The sequence below is a fragment of the Bos grunniens genome, chromosome 15 (assembly GCF_055505025.1).
Source record: "Bos grunniens cultivar Pamir isolate PY7600 chromosome 15, Bosgru_T2T1.0, whole genome shotgun sequence".
NCBI lineage: Eukaryota > Metazoa > Chordata > Mammalia > Artiodactyla > Bovidae > Bos > Bos grunniens.
This window is the reverse complement of record NC_141179.1, coordinates 64,259,585-64,279,804: the sequence shown is the minus strand read 5'-3', so window position 1 is coordinate 64,279,804 and position 20,220 is coordinate 64,259,585. Positions and strand designations below refer to the sequence as shown.

The 20,220-nt window shown below is 35.5% G+C and overlaps 1 protein-coding gene across 2 annotated transcripts in view; it reads left to right on the top strand.

Annotated features, from left to right (window-relative positions):
* CSTF3 (cleavage stimulation factor subunit 3) overlaps positions 1-20,220 on the top strand; it is a 67,755-nt gene that overhangs the window by 39,331 nt on the left and 8,204 nt on the right. For both annotated transcript variants that reach the window (XR_015142231.1, XM_086341050.1), the window contains exons 4-14: positions 10,064-10,096; positions 10,696-10,793; positions 11,709-11,775; positions 11,859-11,893; positions 11,977-12,103; positions 13,628-13,705; positions 15,173-15,335; positions 17,417-17,526; positions 17,915-18,031; positions 18,293-18,367; positions 19,718-19,861. Coding sequence is in view for 1 of the 2 variants with exons in the window: in XM_086341050.1 (XP_086197176.1) it covers positions 10,064-10,096; positions 10,696-10,793; positions 11,709-11,775; positions 11,859-11,893; positions 11,977-12,103; positions 13,628-13,705; positions 15,173-15,335; positions 17,417-17,526; positions 17,915-18,031; positions 18,293-18,367; positions 19,718-19,861 (1,047 nt within the window). In the remaining variant the exon portion in view is untranslated. The remainder of the gene's footprint in view (positions 1-10,063; positions 10,097-10,695; positions 10,794-11,708; positions 11,776-11,858; positions 11,894-11,976; positions 12,104-13,627; positions 13,706-15,172; positions 15,336-17,416; positions 17,527-17,914; positions 18,032-18,292; positions 18,368-19,717; positions 19,862-20,220) is intronic.

The following is a 20,220-nucleotide window of genomic DNA, read 5'->3' as shown; positions in this document are numbered from 1 at the left end:
TGGCTCAGCAGTAATAAAAGTATGTATAGCATTTGTAACAAAGAAATGTATAGAAGGACCTTTGATGCACTGAAAATTACACAAGGAATTGATATTCTGATAGGAATCTGTCAAAATGGGAAAGAAAGTGTTGTGATTTATAAGACTAGAATGATCAGAAGAGTGACTAAAATAAGGCTTTTGTCCAATGATAATTAACTCTTAAAAATAGCAGGTCTCAATTTATATGCAGTGAGGAGTATTGGTGAAAGATGAAAGAATTGTAAAGAGTAAATGGTTTTCTACTCTAAAAATTTCACCACATGTTAAAAAGTTGTGTGACTGTACTAATGGGAGAGTAACTCAGCAAAATGAGAGTGAAGTGAGATATTTTCTAAGGCCATGTATGAAGTTCATGTAGAAATCTTAGAGAAATTATATTATTGAATAATATTTTAAGTTGTCTGGAAGGATTTTCATTTTGTTAAGAAAAAAATTCGTAAAAGCTGAAAATGAAGGTAACAGGCTAGAGAAGACTAAACGGATGTGAAAGAAAGAAACTGATACTAGGCTTTTGAGGGAAGTGGATCAGCACACTTGCTTGAGGACCTCCCTGGTTGCACAGTACAGAATTTATTCTGTTTTTGAGATTAGTGGCTTATAAAGTTGGTTTTTTGACATTTCTGGTAGCTCAAGGATCCCAAATAATTGTACATATTTCCCATTCTCAATTTTACCATTTAGAAAGAAAATCTATGTCGTACATCAGTGATGAGGGGCTGTGGGGTAGGTGGTGTAGTGGGGTTAGAGTAGCAAAAACATGGAGCCATGAAGATTAACTAGGTGATGTTTTGATACTTTAGACAAATTACTCACTTTTCTCCAAAAGTGAAATACCCTGCTCTGTTTTCCTTACTCAGAATTTGCAGATTATTTTTGAAAAGTAATGACTTGCCATGGTGTTTACAAAATGTTTACTGGAAGCAGAGTTTCAGACATTAAGTGAAGAGGATGAGTCTATAAATGTCAAGTGAGAATTATAGACAGATGCCCTATAAATTGGGGCAAAATCAATTTCAGGTCAAAGTTTTACCTTTGACTATTTTGGTTGAAATTAATTTTGCCTGATTTCCTGGCAATTAATAATTTTTTTTTTTTAGCTTTGTAAGCGTGGATGAGAATTTGAGAGCATTTAAAAATGACTTGTAAATAAAGATATTTATAACCAAAAGGAAAACACAAAGGAAATATTCAGAAGAGAGATTTACTACCCCAATCAGCTATGGTTTTCTTTCTTTTCTTTTAAAAAACACCTACCTCTATTGCTGTGAAATTGTTTTATGTAAATAAAATCTGTCACAGAAATAACTAAGAAAAATGGTCTCTCTTCTCCCAGTGGTAACAGTTTTGGCCAACAATTTTGTGTGCATTTCTCCTGCTCATCCGTGTTGCACTCTAGATAGAGACACAGGAAGTGGGATGGGGAGAATAAGTAGATTGGATAAACATACCAAATGTGTGCCTGTTTTTAAAATTCTGCTTCTTTTTAAAAATAATATACCGTGGGCATATTTCCATTTGGTATTTTAAATACCCATCATTGCTTTTAAAGTTTTATGTAGGTGCCAGCTTGCCTTATTCCATGGCACCAAAAGCTTCCTACCTTTACCTGTCACTCCCACCTCCACCATGAGCCATAGCTTGTGTACTTGTATCATTGGGTGATAAAAGTATGGCCGGATCATGCAACTGATGAAAGAATCAGTAATTTAGTATCAAGTTTAAACTCTGCTTGGTGTTTCAGGCCCCCTATAATGGACCTCCACCACAGTTAGCCAACCTGTTTTCCTAATATCTGTTCTTTCTTGTGTGAATGTTTGCACTGTTCCACAGAAAACTTGAGAAACTCACGTTATTTCATTAACTTTCAGAAATTTGTTTCTCATCAATGGCCAGGATTCTGTCTGCACAGTAAAACTTTCCTTGGTAACTAATTTGCATGGAACTCCTATTCCTCTGGGTTTATAAGACATGGTACCAATAGAAAATAATTTAAACTTGGTCCTATCTTTCCAATAATACTAGGATTATAACTAGATTATAAACTTTTTGAGTTCAGGTCCATATCCCCATATCTACTTGGTAAATCCTAAACATGTTACAAATACTTTTTATTGTTTCAGAAAAGTAGAAGATTAATACCTAATTTGGTTAGAGAATTAAAGAATCAAATGGACATAAATTTAATCCAGAACTGAAGATAATAATATTTTTGCTTAGCACATTTTTAATGTCAATCATACTGAGACTGTAAGTGGTTTATACTTTACACTTGTATTTAACAAATGTTACTTAATGTGCACATTTTAAGAGCCTGGAGGAACTAAAAATTTATGGGACAACAAGGTTTTCAACAATCTGTTAAAAGTAAATCTATGTATATGTGTATGTAGGCATACATTTATAGCTACATTTAATAGGAAGGTTATAGAAATAGTACAATATATTGTAGGAAAAATTAGGAAGCACAGATAAGCAAAGCAAACATTTTAAACTATTTGTGACTCCCTTACTAAAACAACTCTATGAACTATAAAACTTAGTTTAGCCCACCACTGTTATCTGTAGAGCTAGAAAAGAGCCTGTCACATAGACATACAATTTCTTGTATAAAAATGGATTTGCTGGCTGATACTCCTTTCCTGATGTCTTTAGCTTAAGGTTGGGACTGGGTGGTGGGAAGGAGAATGTTCTGCGGCTACTCTGGCAACTTTAAAATCCGTTGTTTAATCTTAGACATTCTTCAGTGTTTCCCAAATTCTTGAAATCTGCTTACATTTTGTAACCATCTAAGACATCATTTCCAGGGTACAAGGGATTGAAGACAGCAGAAGTATGGTGAAAAAGAGTAAATTAATGAAGGACAGGGTTTATATTTAGGATTCCATTTCTTTCAGGTTTCAGGATTGGGGCTGAACTTTTTGGAAAATTAAGACAAACAGAATGAGGCAGCTTCTGCAACTCAAATTGGTTGTTTAAATTCCACAAAAGTGCATGTGCTGTGCTTTAGAGTAGAAAAGATGTAGAGAACAAATTAAGAGTGTGGATTTACAATTAATTTGGCTATTCATCACATTTATTTAAGCAACTGCCATGTGATCTTACTTGAGATGGGGCCAGACTCCACCTCTGCTGTGTGGACCAGTAGAGTCTTAAAAAACAGTTATTTTATGAAAACCTCAACACAATGTATAGAGACTTACTTTTTTCTTTAGATTGTTTTGCTTACTTTCCGCTATAGAGTAGTCTTGCCGGTTAAGTTTACTAGTCAAATGTGTTTTTGAAACATTTATATAGTTAGTTATTATTATAATTGAAAAACTTAAAAATAACATTAAAAAGTTCTGATGTTACAGAATTTGGTGGGGTTTTTTTCCCCAAGCTATATTGTAAGAAAAAAAATTTTTTGAGGAAATAATTTTTTTTGGCCTTGCCAGGAATCAAACCCAAGTCTTCAGCAGTAAGGGTGCAGAGTCCTAACCACTGGACTTCCAGGGAATTGCCAGTTGACAATTTTTTAAATTTAGTTCTTTCCCTCCACCTTAACTTTTCATATTTTGATATTTCAAATGATTCACCAAAAAAGTAATATTGCAGTTGTATGACATTTTGATTATAAATAGTAGTGATATAAAAATATAAGTATTATGCTTATTTTTTCTTGGAATAATTATTTTTAATTACAAAAATAAAATGGCCATGTTATTAGAAGCTTTGAAAGAAACAATCATTCCATCACACGAACAGATAAATTGTTCATTTTTGGGTATATTTCCAACCACTTAAAAATTTTTTTTTCATTAGAATAAATTAGGATTCCTGTTTGAAAAACAGAAACCTCCGATGACCATTTGCAAGTTAGAGAACTGAAGACTAAACGTAATTTTTTGTTTATGGCTGCAGCATGCAGCATGCAGAATCTTAGTTCCCTGACCAGGGTTGGAACCTGTGCACCCTGCACTGGACAACCAGGGAATTCCCTAAAGATAATTTTTTAAGAATCCCTATTTTTTAAACTTAGGCAGCATTACTTTTAATAGTATAGATAAGATGTGAGCATGTTCTAGGAAACTTGGCAAAATTGTGTGCATATCTATAAAGGGCTTTAAATGGAGGCTTTTATTTTTATTGAAGTATAGCCGCTGTACAATGTTATATAAGTTACAGGTGTACAGTATAGTGACTCACAATTTTTATTAATATACTCCATTCATAATTGTTATAAAGTACTGCCTACATTTCCCCATGTTGTACATATATCCTTGTAGCTTATTTTGTACCTAATAGTTCTTACCTCTGAACCCCCTACTCCTATATTGCTCCTTCCCTGTTCCTTCTCCTTATTGGTAACCACTAATTTGTCCTCTATATTTGTGAGTCTGCTTCTTTTTTGTTATATTCACTGGCTTATTGTACTTTTTAGGTTCCACATGTAAGTAATATACAGCATTTATCTTTCTCTGTCTTAATACAGTTAGTATAATACCCTTCCGGTCCGTCCATGTTGCTGTAAATAACAACATTTCGTCCTTTTTCATGACCGACTCATATTCCATCGTGTGTATTAATACCACATCTTCCTCATCCATTCTGTTGATGGATACTTAGTTTGCGTCCATATCTTAGAAATTGTGGATAATGCTACTCTGAACATTGGGGTGCATGTATCTTTTTGAATTAATGATTTTAGTTGTTCGGGATATATACCCAGGAGTGGAATTCCTATTTTGGTTTTGAGAAACCTCCATACTGTTTTCCACAGTGGTTGTACCAATTTACATCGCCACAATCAGTTATGAAGGTTCCCTTTCCTCCACATCCTCGCCAGCCAACATGTGTTACTTGTGTTCTTTTTGGTGATAACCATTCTGACAGGTATGAGGCGAAAACTACATAGTTTTGATTTGCATTTCCCTGAGGATGCTAAGCATCTTTTCATGTACCTGTTGGTCATTTGCATTTCCTCTATGGAAAAATATCTGTTCTGTTTTTCTGTCCTAAATGGAAGCATTTTCTATGGTTAATGACAGAAAGATCTGAGAATTTCTGATGTCAAAACAAAACTCAAAGAACTATCAAGAGTTTTTTAAAATTTAAACCTAACTATCAGGTAGGTTCCTATACAAAAGTACCTAATTATGCTAAATATATTTTTAAATATTTAACTTAAAGATAAGATGTTTTCATATAAATCTGGTAAACAGTAATCTTTCAAAAAAGAAAAATAGACTAGTAGTAGAATGACCAAAGTGATATTCACATGTTCTTGTACTAGTTTCACCAATAATGGAATTTGAATATGATCGTCCACATAACCTTTCCTTTTTCTCAAATGAGACCAATTGTAATAACAGCATTGCTCTTTCTGGCCATTTGGTTTACATAGCTCTTTTCAAAGAAGATGTAATGAAAAGTTTATATTCCTTTGTAATTTTGTTAATTGGTATCATTTATTATGAGTATCTGGAATGTCTAGATCTTTTCAGTCCTTGGAAAACCATTCTTAGTAGGCATTATTTGTTTAAAAATGAAAACTCTGATGATGGGAGAGATTTATCACCCTTGATAAAGGGTGATCACATTCTTTTCATTTTACCACACTGCTTCTCCAAAGTAGAGTGGTATTTTTAAAGATTGAATGATGTTTTAAAAGTGAGATACCTGCTAATGGTAATGCTACCAGTGTAGGCTCTATGTACAGGGTGGCTGTCAAAGAATATTTGATTGAATTAAATGAATGACAATCAGTAGCAATGTATTCAAGGCCATAGAGTCTTCCTATATTAGAAGTGTCTTTTTGTACATATGTATTTTGAACTTACACTAATTGAAGTAATAAATAATTGATGAATGAAAGATACAAGATCAACTTATGTAAGAAAAAATTTAAGAATTTTTGTTTACATTTTTGTGAGTTTGAGTGAACTCCGGGAAATGGTGATGGACAGGGAGGCCTGGCGTGCTGCGATTCATGGGGTCGCAAAGAGTCGGACACAACTGAGCGAATGAACTGAACTGAACTGATAGACAATTTTTACTCAAATACATAAATGAAATCATATACATGAAATACAGTCTCTTTTTTTCTTGTCTCTATTCCTCCCTCCACCCATAGAACTCTACCTACCATGATCATATTAGCTTTTTTTTTACAAGAATGGATTATATTATACACATTTTAATCTTTTTATCCAATAAAATCTTGTGGACATTCCCCCAAATTACTTGTTATAGCCCTAATTTGTTTTATATGGACATACAAAGCTCCATGATGTGGATGCACCATGATTTATTAATATTAGACCACTTCCGTTTTGGGGGACATTTATTTTGTTAACGATTTTGCTGCTGCAAAGTTTGCAGAAAATAACTGTATAAACCCATTTTCATCTTGGTGTTTTTATTTCTATGGGGTAGGTCCCAGAAGTAAAATTGCTGTGTTAAAAGTTGTATAATTTTTATTTGAGTAGCTTTTCCCAGTGGTTTTCTATAAAGGGCATAACAATATTTGCTCCAGCAATGGATGAAGTCACTAATTCTCATTGCTTTGGTAGTGTTAATACCCTCTGAAGCTTTTACAGTTCTGACGAGTATAAAGTGATATTTATTATTTTAATTTGTATTTCATATTTTGGAAATTTGTGTGTGATGCCATATTAATTTTAACCATTAACATTTTCTCTTCTGAGAATTGCCTATTCAGATTCTTTGCCAGTTTTCCCAATGAGTAGTTTTGGTTTTCCTGGCCAGTTGTAAAAACTATATAATCTGCCATCTACATCTGGAAGTCTGGTGACTTGAATTCATCTTACTTCATTCCCACTCTTAACTTATTTATTTGTACGGAGGCAAGCAGTTGGATAAAAGGAAACCTCAGTTTCTACAGAAGTCTTGAAAGACAGGGCTGGTGGAGCGCCTAAGACAAGGAATAAGAAACTGACTCAGAAATACTTGGCACCCTTCCACTGTCTTTCTGCCCCAGAGAGATGTTGACATCAGCCTGGCCTCCAGGAAACCAAAAAGGAGCTGAATTGGCAAGCTGAGTCCTCCTTACTCTTGTGTAAAGACTTCTCCGCTTTTTTTGTCAAAAGACTACCATCAGCCAACTTGCTGTCTACACCTGCTACACAGCTGTTGTGGTAGAGAGGGTCAACTACTACACTGGGACTGCCAACTCTGAGCTCAGGGAATAGATGGAAAAAATAACTGCCATGTCTAAGGATCCAGCAACAAGAAAGGAACACAAATTGTTGGGACAGGCCCCCAACAAAAAGAGCTTTTGGAGGAGACAGACAATAACTTGAAAAAAATAATAGGAACACAATGAGATTGAAAGTGCAGATTTAAAAAACACAAAAAATCTTTGGAGCTAAAATTGCTAATTTTTGAACTAACAACAACAATAGATCAAATGGAGGAAAATGATAACACGGAGACTTAAATTTGTGGCCTGGAGAATCTAGTGGAAGAAATATTTTTAAACCTAAAGCCAAAGGCAAAGAAAGGATAAAAATAGCAGATTTTGAGGACAGAAGGAGAACTAATGTGTATAATAGTTCAAGAAGGAAAAAAAAAAAGGAACAGATTGAAGAGAGGCAGTAATTTTAAAAAGACAGCCTTGAGCTGAAAAAGGCATGATTCTAGCTTCAAGGGGCCTGTTGAGTCCCAAGCAGAATTCATGGTAATAATAAATAATGGGACCTTCCTGGTAGTTCAGTGGCTAAGATCCTGTGTTCCCAATGCAGTGGGGGGGCAGGGCGGCACTGAGTTCCATTTCTGATCAGGGAACTAGGTCCCACATGCAAAACTTAGAGTTATTATGCCACAACTAAACAGACCTGGCACGTGCAAATAAATATTTTTAAAAATAATAAAAATGTCATGTCAATTACTAAGTTCCCATTCTTCTAGGCAGTGTTTTAAGGGCTTTACATTTATTAACGTGTTGAATCCTTACAACAGCCCTACAAAATAGGTGCTATTATCCCCCCTAATTCAGATAAGGAAAAAAAGGTTTAACTATTACAGTCAGAAAGTGAACCCAAGAGATCTGACCCCAGAGCTTTGACTAACTGCCTCAAAGAACAAAGACTGTTTAAGCAAATCCTGTTACGATTTATGATCTCTGAAGATGAAGGGTGAAATCTTACAAGTTCCAGAGAGCAAGAGCAAGAAATCAGCAAAAGAAGAGCCTGTCACCAGAGTTCTGATCTGTAGTACCTTAAGCTAGAAAGCAGTGGGAAAATTTATACATACTACTAATTGGAAAGGACCACAAGCCGATTTCACTAACCAAATTATTCATGTATCAGGCTGATACAAAGATTTGCTGATTTATCAGAATTGAACAACTAACCCCACCTACCATCTAATGAAAATATTCAAAGGGAAATCTAATAGTATTTAACCCTTGTCTTCACACATGTTACTCCTCCTACCTGGAATAAATCCTCCCTTTATCAGTCTAACAACTCATTCTTTTTTTTTAATTAAAGTATAATTGATTTACAGTTTTGTGTTAGTTTCAACTACATAGCAATGTGATTCAGTTGTGTATGTGAGCATATATTTCAGATTATTTTCCATATTAGATTATAAGATGTTGAGTATAGTTCCCTGTGCTATATGGTAAATCCCTGTTGCTTATCTGTTTTATGTATAGTGATTTGTTAATCCCATACTCCTAATTTATTCATCTTCTCTTCTCTTTCCCCTTTGGTAATCATAAGTTTATTTTCTATGCCTCTGAGTCTGTTTCTGTTTTGTGTATAGATTCATTTGTATTATTTTTTTAGATGCTACATGTCAGTGACATATAATATTCATCTTTGACTTATTCGGTCTATCCATGTTGCTGCAAATGGCCATATTTCATTCTTTTTCATGTCTAAGTAATTGTGTGTGTGTGTGTGTGTGTGTGTGTGTGTGTGACACACCACATCTTCTTAAGCCAATCATTTGTTGATAGGCACTTGGGTTGCTTTCGTATCTTGGCTGTTGTTAATAGTGCTGCTGTGAACATTAGTGTGTATGCATCTTTTCAAATTAGAGTTTTCATTTTTTCCAAATATATGCCCAAGATTATGATTGCTAGATCATATGGTAGCTCTATTTTTAGTTTTTTAAGGGACCTCCATACTGTTCTGCATAGTGGCCACACCAATTTACATTCCCACCAACAGTGTAGGAGGTTTCCCTTTTCTCAATATGCTCTCCAGCATTTATTATTTGTAGACTTTTTGATGATAGCCATGCTGACCTGACACCTCATTCCTAACATCTTAACTTCTAGAAAATCTTTTGCAGTCCCCTAAGCCTGAGTTTTCCAGCGTTCTTGCCTGGAGAATCCGAGGGACAGGGGAGCCTGGTGGGCTGCTGTCTATGGGGTCGCACACAGTCGGACACGACTGAAGCGACTTAGCAGCAGCAGCAGCAAGCCTGAGTTTTATTCGTCTCTTAAATGCTCCCATAGCACCCTGTAGTTCCCTCCCCTTGGCGCTTGTTTCCCCTGTAGAATTGTAAGCTCTCTGAGGACATAGACAGACTATGCATGATTTGTTCACTGTGGTATCCCCAGTGTAGCAGGTTGACAGAGTGATCAAAATTTGTGTGGTCAAAATTAGCAAATCTTTGTTGCTACCGTACTCAGGTTGTTTTAGTCGTAGTCCTTCAGGGAAAGTACAAGTTTTGTCTTTAGTAGATCTATTCAAAGCTCTATTCAAATATGCCTTGTTTGTATTTCTTTATTCATCTTGTGACTGTTTTACAAAATTTTTAGTTCACAAAATTTCAACATATTGAATGTATAACATTTTTACATGTAAAATTTATGTAAGGCATATTTACAATGCATGTTATCCATGTTGGATTTAGACTTCTATTATTTGTTATTTTTGAAAGGCAGAATTAATAGGAAAGTATAGAAGTGAATTTACAAGCTTAATCAAAACACTCAGAGATAGTGTTTTAATACTCTAAAAAGAATAGTGTTAATTCTATTTTTTTTTCTTCTGTTTCTCTGCAGATTAAAGCTAAAAATTATGACAAGGTAGAAAAGGTGAGTCCTCTTAAATACACTTTGAATTTTATGCTGAAGTTTAACTTAGGACTTAACATTTGTGAGGCAAATAGTAAAATGTTAATAATTACTGAATCTAGCTAGTGATTATATGAGCTTCCCAGGTGGCTCAGTGGTAAAGAATCTGCCTGCCAGTGCAGGAGGTGGAAGAGATGCAAGTTCAGTCCCTGTGTCGGGACGATCTCCTGGAGAAGGAAATGGCAGCCCACTCCAGAAATCTTGATTGGGAAATCCCATGAACAGAGGAGCCTGGCAGGCTACAGGCCATGGAGCTGGACTTGACTTAGCAACATAACAACAAAGTGATTATATAGGAGTTCATTGTACTTATTCAGCCCATTCGTGTGCTTGAAAATGTTCATAATAAAATTTTGGAAAGGAAAGTAATTATATTCTCCTGACCAAAATTATGAGAATGATTTTGATTAAACAAAATAGACGGAGTTGTTATTTGTCATTTATTTGTAAGAAGCTAAATTCATGAAAGGAGCTGAATTTGTTTCTTTAATGTTTCATTTCAACTGTGTACATAGGAAATTTATTTAACTATGGATTCTCATATTTTACTGTATTTACAGCTATTTCAGAGATGCCTTATGAAGGTTTTGCACATTGATTTATGGAAGTGTTATCTTTCATATGTCCGAGAAACCAAGGGTAAACTACCAAGTTACAAGTAAGTTAAATCAGGATCTTAAGGATGCAAGTCATGTCCTAATTTAGTCATCTCCTCTCGCAACTCTTAACTCCAGAGGATGAAGAAATTTAAGGATTTGAAAAATCAGGATTCTCTGAGAAGTTAGTAAAACATGGGGAAAACCGCTTTAAAGAAAATCACTGGCATTAGATTTATTCTGGAGAGTTGAATCATCCAAGCCCCTCTTCTATATTGAAACACTGTACTTTCGCAGCTCCGGATCATTTTGTTCAGAGGCTTGTTGTCAACTTAATAAAAGGCTGCTTCTTGTCCTGGCAGCACTCTTGGCAGGTTACATTTGTGATGTGCTTTTTAACTATTCGAAGGCACCTTTGACAGTGGTATTGTGTAATTGACCTCCTCACTAGGACGCACCCTCACTTATCTATCTTTGTTGACTATAAATAATGGACCTTCTCAGATGCTCTTTTTGTATGTAACAAATAGGCAGATTATTTCTAGAACCAGAATTCTTTGTTTTCTTTTCTTCCTTAGTCTTATATTGAACAAGTTCTTTCTCCCTAAATTTTACTTCAGAGCTAATAGATCTTCAGCCATAACTTACCTTCTTAATCAATGAATCAGATATTTCCCCATTTGAATCTCTACATATAAGAGTCAGTTTGAAGGTTATAAAATTATATAAAACATGGCCCCTATCTTTGATAAGCTTACAAGTAGTAGGTACAAGAAACAAAGTATATAAATTAATGACATTAACAAGCTAAACACAAAAGAACACTGTATACTTGCAAAGATGTCATTCATTTTGTTTTTATAAAAGATTTAAATGTTCTGATCCTTTGAACGGAAGTTATGATTATGTTTTAGTTATAGATACATTTTAATAATGGTTTTTCTGTTATTAAAATGTATCTTTCACATTTATTTCAGAGAAAAGATGGCTCAAGCATATGACTTTGCACTGGATAAAATTGGAATGGAAATTATGTCTTACCAGGTAGAGTTAAAATTTTCTAATACATACACTTAATAAATTTGAAACTAGTAAGAAAAATACTAACATTTTCTTTTATTTCTTAGATTTGGGTGGATTACATCAACTTCTTAAAAGGCGTGTAAGTATTTACATAGTTTTATTTTCTGTGTGAACACTGATTTAGCTACAATATAATTGATGGCATTTCTCATCCAATACCAGGGAAGCTGTTGGATCTTATGCAGAAAATCAGAGAATAACAGCTGTTCGAAGAGTTTATCAACGAGGTTGTGTTAATCCAATGATCAACATTGAACAGCTGTGGAGAGACTATAACAAGTATGAAGAGGTAAATTAGGAGAGAGTAGTTTATTATTATGACAAAGTGATTTTAATTTCCATGCGTTGTGGGTTTGTAGCCTTTCTAACGTTAGGTACCTGGATATCAGTGCTGCATACATTTGTTTTCATGTTGATTGTAATGAAAGGACCATTCCTCATGTTTTGAGAGTCTCATATTACTGTTGAGTTATTTTTTAGAGAATACTGTAGGAGAATTATAATTCTTACAAAACCATTTTTATTCAGTGCTAAACTACACCCACACAGTCATACACATACCTGTTGCCACTGGCTCTTATGAAAGAGTTCCTTTTGGAGTTCCTTTTCCAGTGTCGGGATGAGTTGCAGTGCACCTGTCACCTAGTTACAGTGATGTGATTATTGCCTTGCAATTGTGAGATGTGGGACTGTGGTCCAACATCTTTGTTTCATAGGAAGTGATTTATTAGTATTTTATTGATTAATTTTTGGCTGTGCTGTGTCTTTGTTCCTGCACAGGCTTTTCTCTAGTTGCAGCAAGCAGAGGCTACGCTCAGGCTTCTCATTGCAGTGACTTCTCTCGTGGCAGAGTGCAGGCTCAAGGGCGGGTGGGCTCAGAAGTTGCAGCTCCCCAGCTCTGGAGCACAGGGTTAATAGTTGTAGCGCACGGGTTTAATTGCTTTGAGGAATGTGGGTTCTTCCCGGATCAGGAATCGAACCAGTGTCTCCATTGTGAGGCAGATTCTTCACTATTGAGCCACCTAGGAAGCCCCCAAAGAACTTTTAAATTCAATGTGGCTTTTACCTATGAATACTTATGTTGGAATTAAAGCTGAGAAAATTTCAAGATATTTATTAATTCATTTAAAGTTTATAGTTATAGACTCCTTATATTTTTAACATAAATAGTATTAAACTTGTATTTCCCAAAATAAGAAAAAACTCTGAGAAATGTGGCATTATTTCATATTTTTGCAAATCTCTCTGGTATCTAGCACTGAGGACAGATTTTCATATCTGCTTCTACATTCTATCTGGTATCATATTGAATGTCAATATAACTTCTGAAAAACTCCACTGTATATTTGTGAAAGGAGCAAATCATGTCTCAGTGATATATGAAAATTGTTTTGATCTTATGGACCCTCAGAAAGATCTTGGGGAACAGGAATCTTTGGACTACTCTTTGAGAACTACTAGGCATGAATGAAGTTATGCAGACCTAGTTAGAAAAAGGCTTTTAGAACTAAGCTATGGCTATTCACCCAGCTGAATCTGTACATCATTCTTTATTAGTAAAATTTTATGTGAAATAATTGACCCTTTCCAAATCATTCCCTATCTTTGAAGTTTACTGCCATTCTCATAACATATAGGCAGGTCCTCCTTGTTTTCTTAAGCATATAAAGTGATCAAACCTTTATTTTACTAACCAAAAAACCTCTCAAAATAAATAATTGAAAGTTACTTAGCAAACGAATAAACCATATTATCCTAATATTAAAATATATTTAACTTTTAAATAATGTACATTTTCTTTCTTTTCTCTTAGGGTATCAATATTCATTTAGCTAAAAAAATGATTGAAGATCGGAGTAGAGATTACATGAATGCTAGGCGGGTAGCAAAGGTATGGAATTCCATCAGGCCGCTTACTATAATGTTTGTTATGAGTATGTTATTTACACAGGGGCTTTTCCCATCTGGTATCACTCAATATGTTCAATCATTGGCAATCTTCACTAATAATAGTTAATTACATTGTCTGAACAGATTATGTATTTGATATTTAAAGTGAAATACCTCTTTACGGACTTGTGAAAGGATAAAATAGAATAAATCAAGTTTGGAAGAAATTATTTTTTAAAAGAGAGAAACAGAGGTTATAGAGACAAAGTTCTACATAGAATTAATCAAGTAGTTGTTATCCATCCCTCCTATCTGCTCATACATATCTGAATACTGTACTACTGTCTGGTCTAATGACATTGCTCTCAGGGACAGAGTTTTGTCTTGGGTACATTCCTTTCCCCTCAGTGAAACTGTTAGAAGTTAGGGAAAATAGCCTAATACTATGAACTATTGAAGTTTTAAAGTTTCTCCAGAGATGGCAATAATGATGCCACCAGATCATTAGTCATGTTGATCTGTCAACCTCTCTGTCCTGAGAATGACTTTCTGTATCACCTACAGAGAGGGCCCAGGGCTGTTCTGTTCACCTTGTCCTGGGAACCTGTTCTTGGGTAATTAATCTTTATCTTTCTCCCTGCTCTTAAATAGTTTTTAGCTTATATTAACAAAGTAGTAACTAAGATCATGGCATCTGGTCCCATCACTTCATGGGAAATAGATGGGGAAACAGTGGAAACAGTGTCAGACTTTATTTTTTGGGGCTCCAAAATCACTGCAGATGGTGATTTCAGCCATGAAATTAAAAGACGCTTACTCCTTAGAAGGAAAGTTATGACCAACCTAGATAGCATATTCAAAAGCAGAGACACTACTTTGCCAACAAAGGTCCGTCTAATCAAGGCTATGGTTTTTCCTGTGGTCATGTATGGATGTGAGAGTTGGACTGTGAAGAAGGCTGAACGCCGAAGAATTGATGCTTTTGAACTGTGGTATTGGAGAAGACTCTTGAGAGTCCCTTGGACTGCAAGGAGATCCAACCAGTCCATTCTAAAGGAGATCGGCCCTGGGTATTCTTTGGAAGGACTGATGCTAAACCTGAACTCTAATACTTTGGCCACCTCATGCGAAGAGTTGACTCATTAGAAAAGTCAATGATGCTGGGAGGGATTGGGGGCAGGAGGAGAAGGGGACGACAAAGGATGAGATGGCTGGATGGCATCACCGACTCGATGCTCATGAGTTTGGGTGAACTCCGGGAGTTGGTGATGGACAGGGAGGCCTGGCGTGCTGCGATTGATGGGGTCACAAAGAGTTGGCCACGACTGAGCGACTGAACTGAACTGAACAAAGTAGTATTTGGGGAGGGGAAAGGCATTTTGAACAAAATATTCCAAACTGATCAACTCCATTCCATATATGAGTTGTTCTTCAGCTTACCACAGAATTCTAAATGCTTATTGTCTAGGAATATGAGACAGTAATGAAAGGTTTGGACCGCAATGCTCCGTCAGTGCCTCCTCAGAATACTCCTCAGGAAGCTCAGCAGGTGGATATGTGGAAGAAGTACATCCAGTGGGAAAAGAGCAACCCTCTACGCACAGAAGATCAGACCCTGATAACTAAAAGAGGTAACAAGATTAGGTCTCCTGAGACTCCAATTATATGCATGTTAGGCCACTTGATATTATCCTATAGGTTACCAAGGCTGTTTTTTTTTTATCCCCAGGCTTTTTTCCTCTTATGTTTCTCAGACTCAATAATTTCTATAGATGTCTCCATGTTCACTGGCCTTTATTTTATCATATACAGTATGCTGGTGAGCCCATTTGGTGAATTCTTCATTTCAAATATTCTACTTTTCAGTTCCATAAATTTCCATTCTAGGAATTTTTATATGTATTACAGTTTTCTTTTTTCTGTTGAGATTCCATGGCCATTACCATCTTTCTCTTTCTGTCCTTGAATATATTTAAAATAGTTACAAAACCTTGTCTGCCATTGAGGGTTTGATTTCTTTTCCTCTTGACTGTAGGTCACATTTTTTGTTTTGTCAGAAGTCTGGACATTTAAAAAAAAATTTCTGGACATGTAAATGATATATAGTAAAGACTAGATTCTGTTATCTTCCTCTGAAGAACGTTGGGTTTTATTTTAGCAGGGAGTTAAATTACTGGCAGATCTCGACTTTGTGGAGGCTTGGTTTTACAGTGTTAGGATGAGCCTGTGTTAGTGGCCTTTATCTCACGGTAAATCTCTTAGTCCTGGGATATAGTCTTTACTCTTAAGACAATGGAAAGTTCAAGGTGTTTACTCAGAATCCCTTAACCTGATGGGAGTCAGAATCCAAACATGGTCTCCATTACAGTGGGCAGCTGATGAGATATCACTCCAGCTCTTTCAGCTCTTATTTCTGCTCGGGCTCTTTGTATTTTTTCCTGTGGATGTCTATTTTAGAGTCAGTTAAAAATTTGAGGGCATTTATGTCCAGATTTTCAGCCTCCACCTTCTGTTGTTCTCTTTTGGGGGATTTTTCCCCCTTAATTTCCGGTTGCTTTTCTAACCCAGAACTCCATGTCACTTACCTCAAGCTGGTAAAACTTCAGCATTTGACTTGAGCTCTAGCTATCCCAGAACTATACACACAGGGCTGTGTATTTGAGGGGAATAGCATATTAAATACATGTCTACAATTTTTAAAAATTCCAGTTTTTTAGTGCTCAGGCCTCTCTGATTTCTTTTTCTTTTGGTCATTCTCTGGTGCCTTCAAATTGTTGCTGTTTGTATTGTTGATGATTTTTTTTTCCCTACGAGAGTTAGTCTTATACAGACTACTCTGCCACTGCTAGCACGAGACTTTGGAACTTAAAAAGACTCCGCAATCTTGCCTTGTTCTCTTAACCTAGCAAGTACTGTTTCCTTTGCCTGCACCATTTTTGTATCTGCTCCTGTCCTTCCTGCCTCTCCTTACACTCTCATCTGACCAGATTCTATCCCTTCTTCAGGTTTCGCTTAGATGTCAGTTCCTTAGTGAAGCCTTTCTTAAGTCTCTAAACTATGTTAAGTCCTGCTGCTGTAAGTTAAGATTACACTGTACTTTCCTCATCGTGCTTATTTTCACAGTTGTTTTCTTAATATCAATCTTCCCAAAATATTGCAGACTTCTTGAATATAGGAAGTCTTAGTCACTGGTATATTCACAGTGTCTTTCACATTCCTTAGCATATAGTTCGGAGAAGGCGATGGCACCCTACTCCAGTACTCTTGCCTGGAAAATCCCATGGATGGAGGAGCCTGGAAGGCTGCAGTCCATGGGGTCGCTGAGGATCGACACGACTGAGCGACTTCACTTTCACTTTTCACTTTCATGCATTGGAGAAGGAAATGGCAACCCACTCCAGTGTTCTTACCTGGAGAATCCCAGGGACTGTGGAGCCTGGTGGGCTGCCGTCTATGGGGTAGCACAGAGTCGGACATGACTGAAGTGACTTAGCAGCAGCAGCATATAGTTGGTACTCAATAAATATTAGTTTAATAAATGGTAAATGAATGGGTTTGGGTGGATGATAATAATCACTAAAGTTTTTTATTTCTAATTATCATTCATTATTGAGGGGCCTGTCTTAGCCTGAAAATTTAGTTGTGATACTTATATGGACAGTTTTATAAATAATGTTTATTCTAATTAAATGTTGCAAATGTCTTCTCTTAGTCATGTTTGCTTATGAACAGTGCCTGCTGGTGCTGGGCCATCACCCTGATATTTGGTATGAAGCTGCCCAGTACCTTGAGCAATCAAGCAAACTGTTAGCAGAGAAGGGGGTGAGTGTTCATTTTTTCCCCCCTTTTTGGTCTTTTCATGGTTTTGATATAGCAATAATTTACTAAAAGTATAACACTGAATTTTGGTAATAATGTGTAAGAATTGAAACTTGAATCTTATGTCACTATGAATCTTAGTGACCCTGTGATTAGACTAGCTTAGAATTAAAACATAGCGGCTCTTTTTTAATGCATTAAAGTGATGAATCACTTAGAGCACTTACATAATTCTTTTTTATGTTGAAATAATGGAAGAAGTCTTTGGAATTTTTTAAGAATCCAGAAATGCATGTATGTCCATAGGTATATACATATGATGAGTCTGTGCTTTATTCTCTTTCAGCTACCTTAAAATTACTGTAAGTGAGCTTTCTTTTTTCTCTCCTAGGATATGAATAATGCCAAATTATTTAGTGATGAAGCTGCTAATATATATGAAAGAGCCATAAGCACTTTATTAAAGAAGAATATGCTTCTTTATTTTGCATATGCAGATTATGAAGAGGTAAGTTAAAATATTTAGAACTTTCTTATAATTGGATTTTTTTACTGCAGCACTGAATTTTTTTTCCTAGCTGCTTCGCCAGGCATGTTTCTTTTTGAAGACAAAGATAATGCAAAATGAACCGTTATTAGTCCTTAGCTCATTATATATTTATGCTCAAAGCAGGTGCCTTTGTGGGATGCAGCCTCTGGATTCCTCAGAGCTCAAATCCTGCTTGTTTATGAGTATATATTTATATCCACTTCTTCTCTACCATCTTAGAGTCGCATGAAGTATGAGAAAGTTCACAGTATATATAACAGACTTCTGGCAATTGAGGATATTGATCCCACCTTGGTAAGTAACTTTATAAATCTCTTTCCCACCTTTGCAGTCTGCTTTTATAAAAAAGTTTTTTAATCTATATAAAGTAAAATTTACTGTTTTGTTGAATTGTTAGTTCTGTGAATCTTGACTAATAACATAGTCATGGGACAACCATCACAATTAAAATATAAAACACTTAAATCACCCCACAGAATTTCCCTCATCTGACAACCCTTCCCTGTCTCCCAGTCCCTGACAATTACTGAGGTACTCTCTGCTCTATTTTTTTTTAAAGTCCAGAAGTATGAAACAGCTACAGTGGGGCTTTTTCTAACACCTTCCTCGTGAGCATAGTTTGAATGCTATGTAATTGTTGCTTAATAAATATTTCTTTTTAAGTAAATAGAGGCAAGAGAAACCAACATTCTGGGAAGCAGTTAGACAGGAACTCAGTTTATCCTGAATTCTACTCTGTAATAGTGGTTTTCAAAGCCACTATTTTTGCAAAAGTGCAGTGGAACTCTTTCAGTTGGAGGAGAAGTAGACAGGCCAATGCATGGGGCTCTAGACCCTCTGCCTCATGTCAACTACAGATCCATTCCTTTTTTGTTTGTCTACCTTGGGGTTCCACTGCTTGCATTTAGTCATCTTTTTAAAATTCGTTTAGCAGCCTGCATCTGTGCTATACACTGTGCTAGATTCCAGCAGTATAATGACAAATAAGTTAAATTTCATTCCTCAAGTAACTCATAGTTCATTCATCTGGGCAACGAGGTTTGGCATCATCAAAACTGGGCCAGTCAGGAGCCTACTCAACAGTCACCCTGTGTATAGTCCAGAGACCTTTGTTCATCGAATAAATATTGCATATTCATTATGTGTTAGGTACTCTGTTAGTGCAAAGTATAAAATGATTCAGTTATCAATGAAGTTACATTATATGTTCTTTAGAAAATAGAGTAGTGGGTTTTTAAAGCAATAAATCAAGAAATTCTAGTATTTTCTAGTATTTTCACTTTTATTCCTTCTTAGGGTTTAATTAGCATGTTTGGAATTAGATGATTGTAATGATTATAAAACCTTGTGACTACTAAAAATCACAGAATTTTACATTTAAAGGGTGAATTTTGTGCTATGTGAATTATATCTCAACTTTAAAAAATTAATTTGCATGCATCTTTAATACCAGAAAAAAATTGCTTACGGATTTAAATACTGCAATATCTATAATCTTATTGATACTTTTCAATTTCTCAGGTATTCAAATTGCTTTCTTATACAGCAAAACATGTTAGTATAGAAGTATGGTGAGCCTGTATTAGATCCCACAGGCATCACATTCTACCTAATCTATAGAAAACAAATACTTTTTTTGCATAGGTATATATCCAATATATGAAATTCGCAAGAAGAGCTGAAGGGATCAAATCTGGAAGAATGATATTTAAAAAAGCAAGAGAAGACACCAGAACCCGCCACCATGTCTATGTCACTGCAGCACTCATGGAGTATTACTGTAGTAAGGCAAGTCCTGAAATACGATACAAAGATAGAGTAATTTCCTTTATCTGAGATAAATTAATTAAAAGAAAGGCAGTCCTAGTTTCTGTTATTAAACTTTAATTCTTCTGTATCATAAAGGAGACCTAAGTGTATCTGTGTAAAATTACATGGAGCATTGTTCATATCCCCTCTGCCTGCTAATTTATACCTTATTAAACTCCATATTTCTGAATCTAAATCCCCTGAATGGTATTTAGTGCTGCAGTTTTTACATGATTTTAATATCCATTTTAATCTTAACGTACTTAGTCATATTTAAATTTAGTTTTAATATTCTTTGAGTATCTTATCTGATGGAAATCAGTACTTTGCTTTCTTTA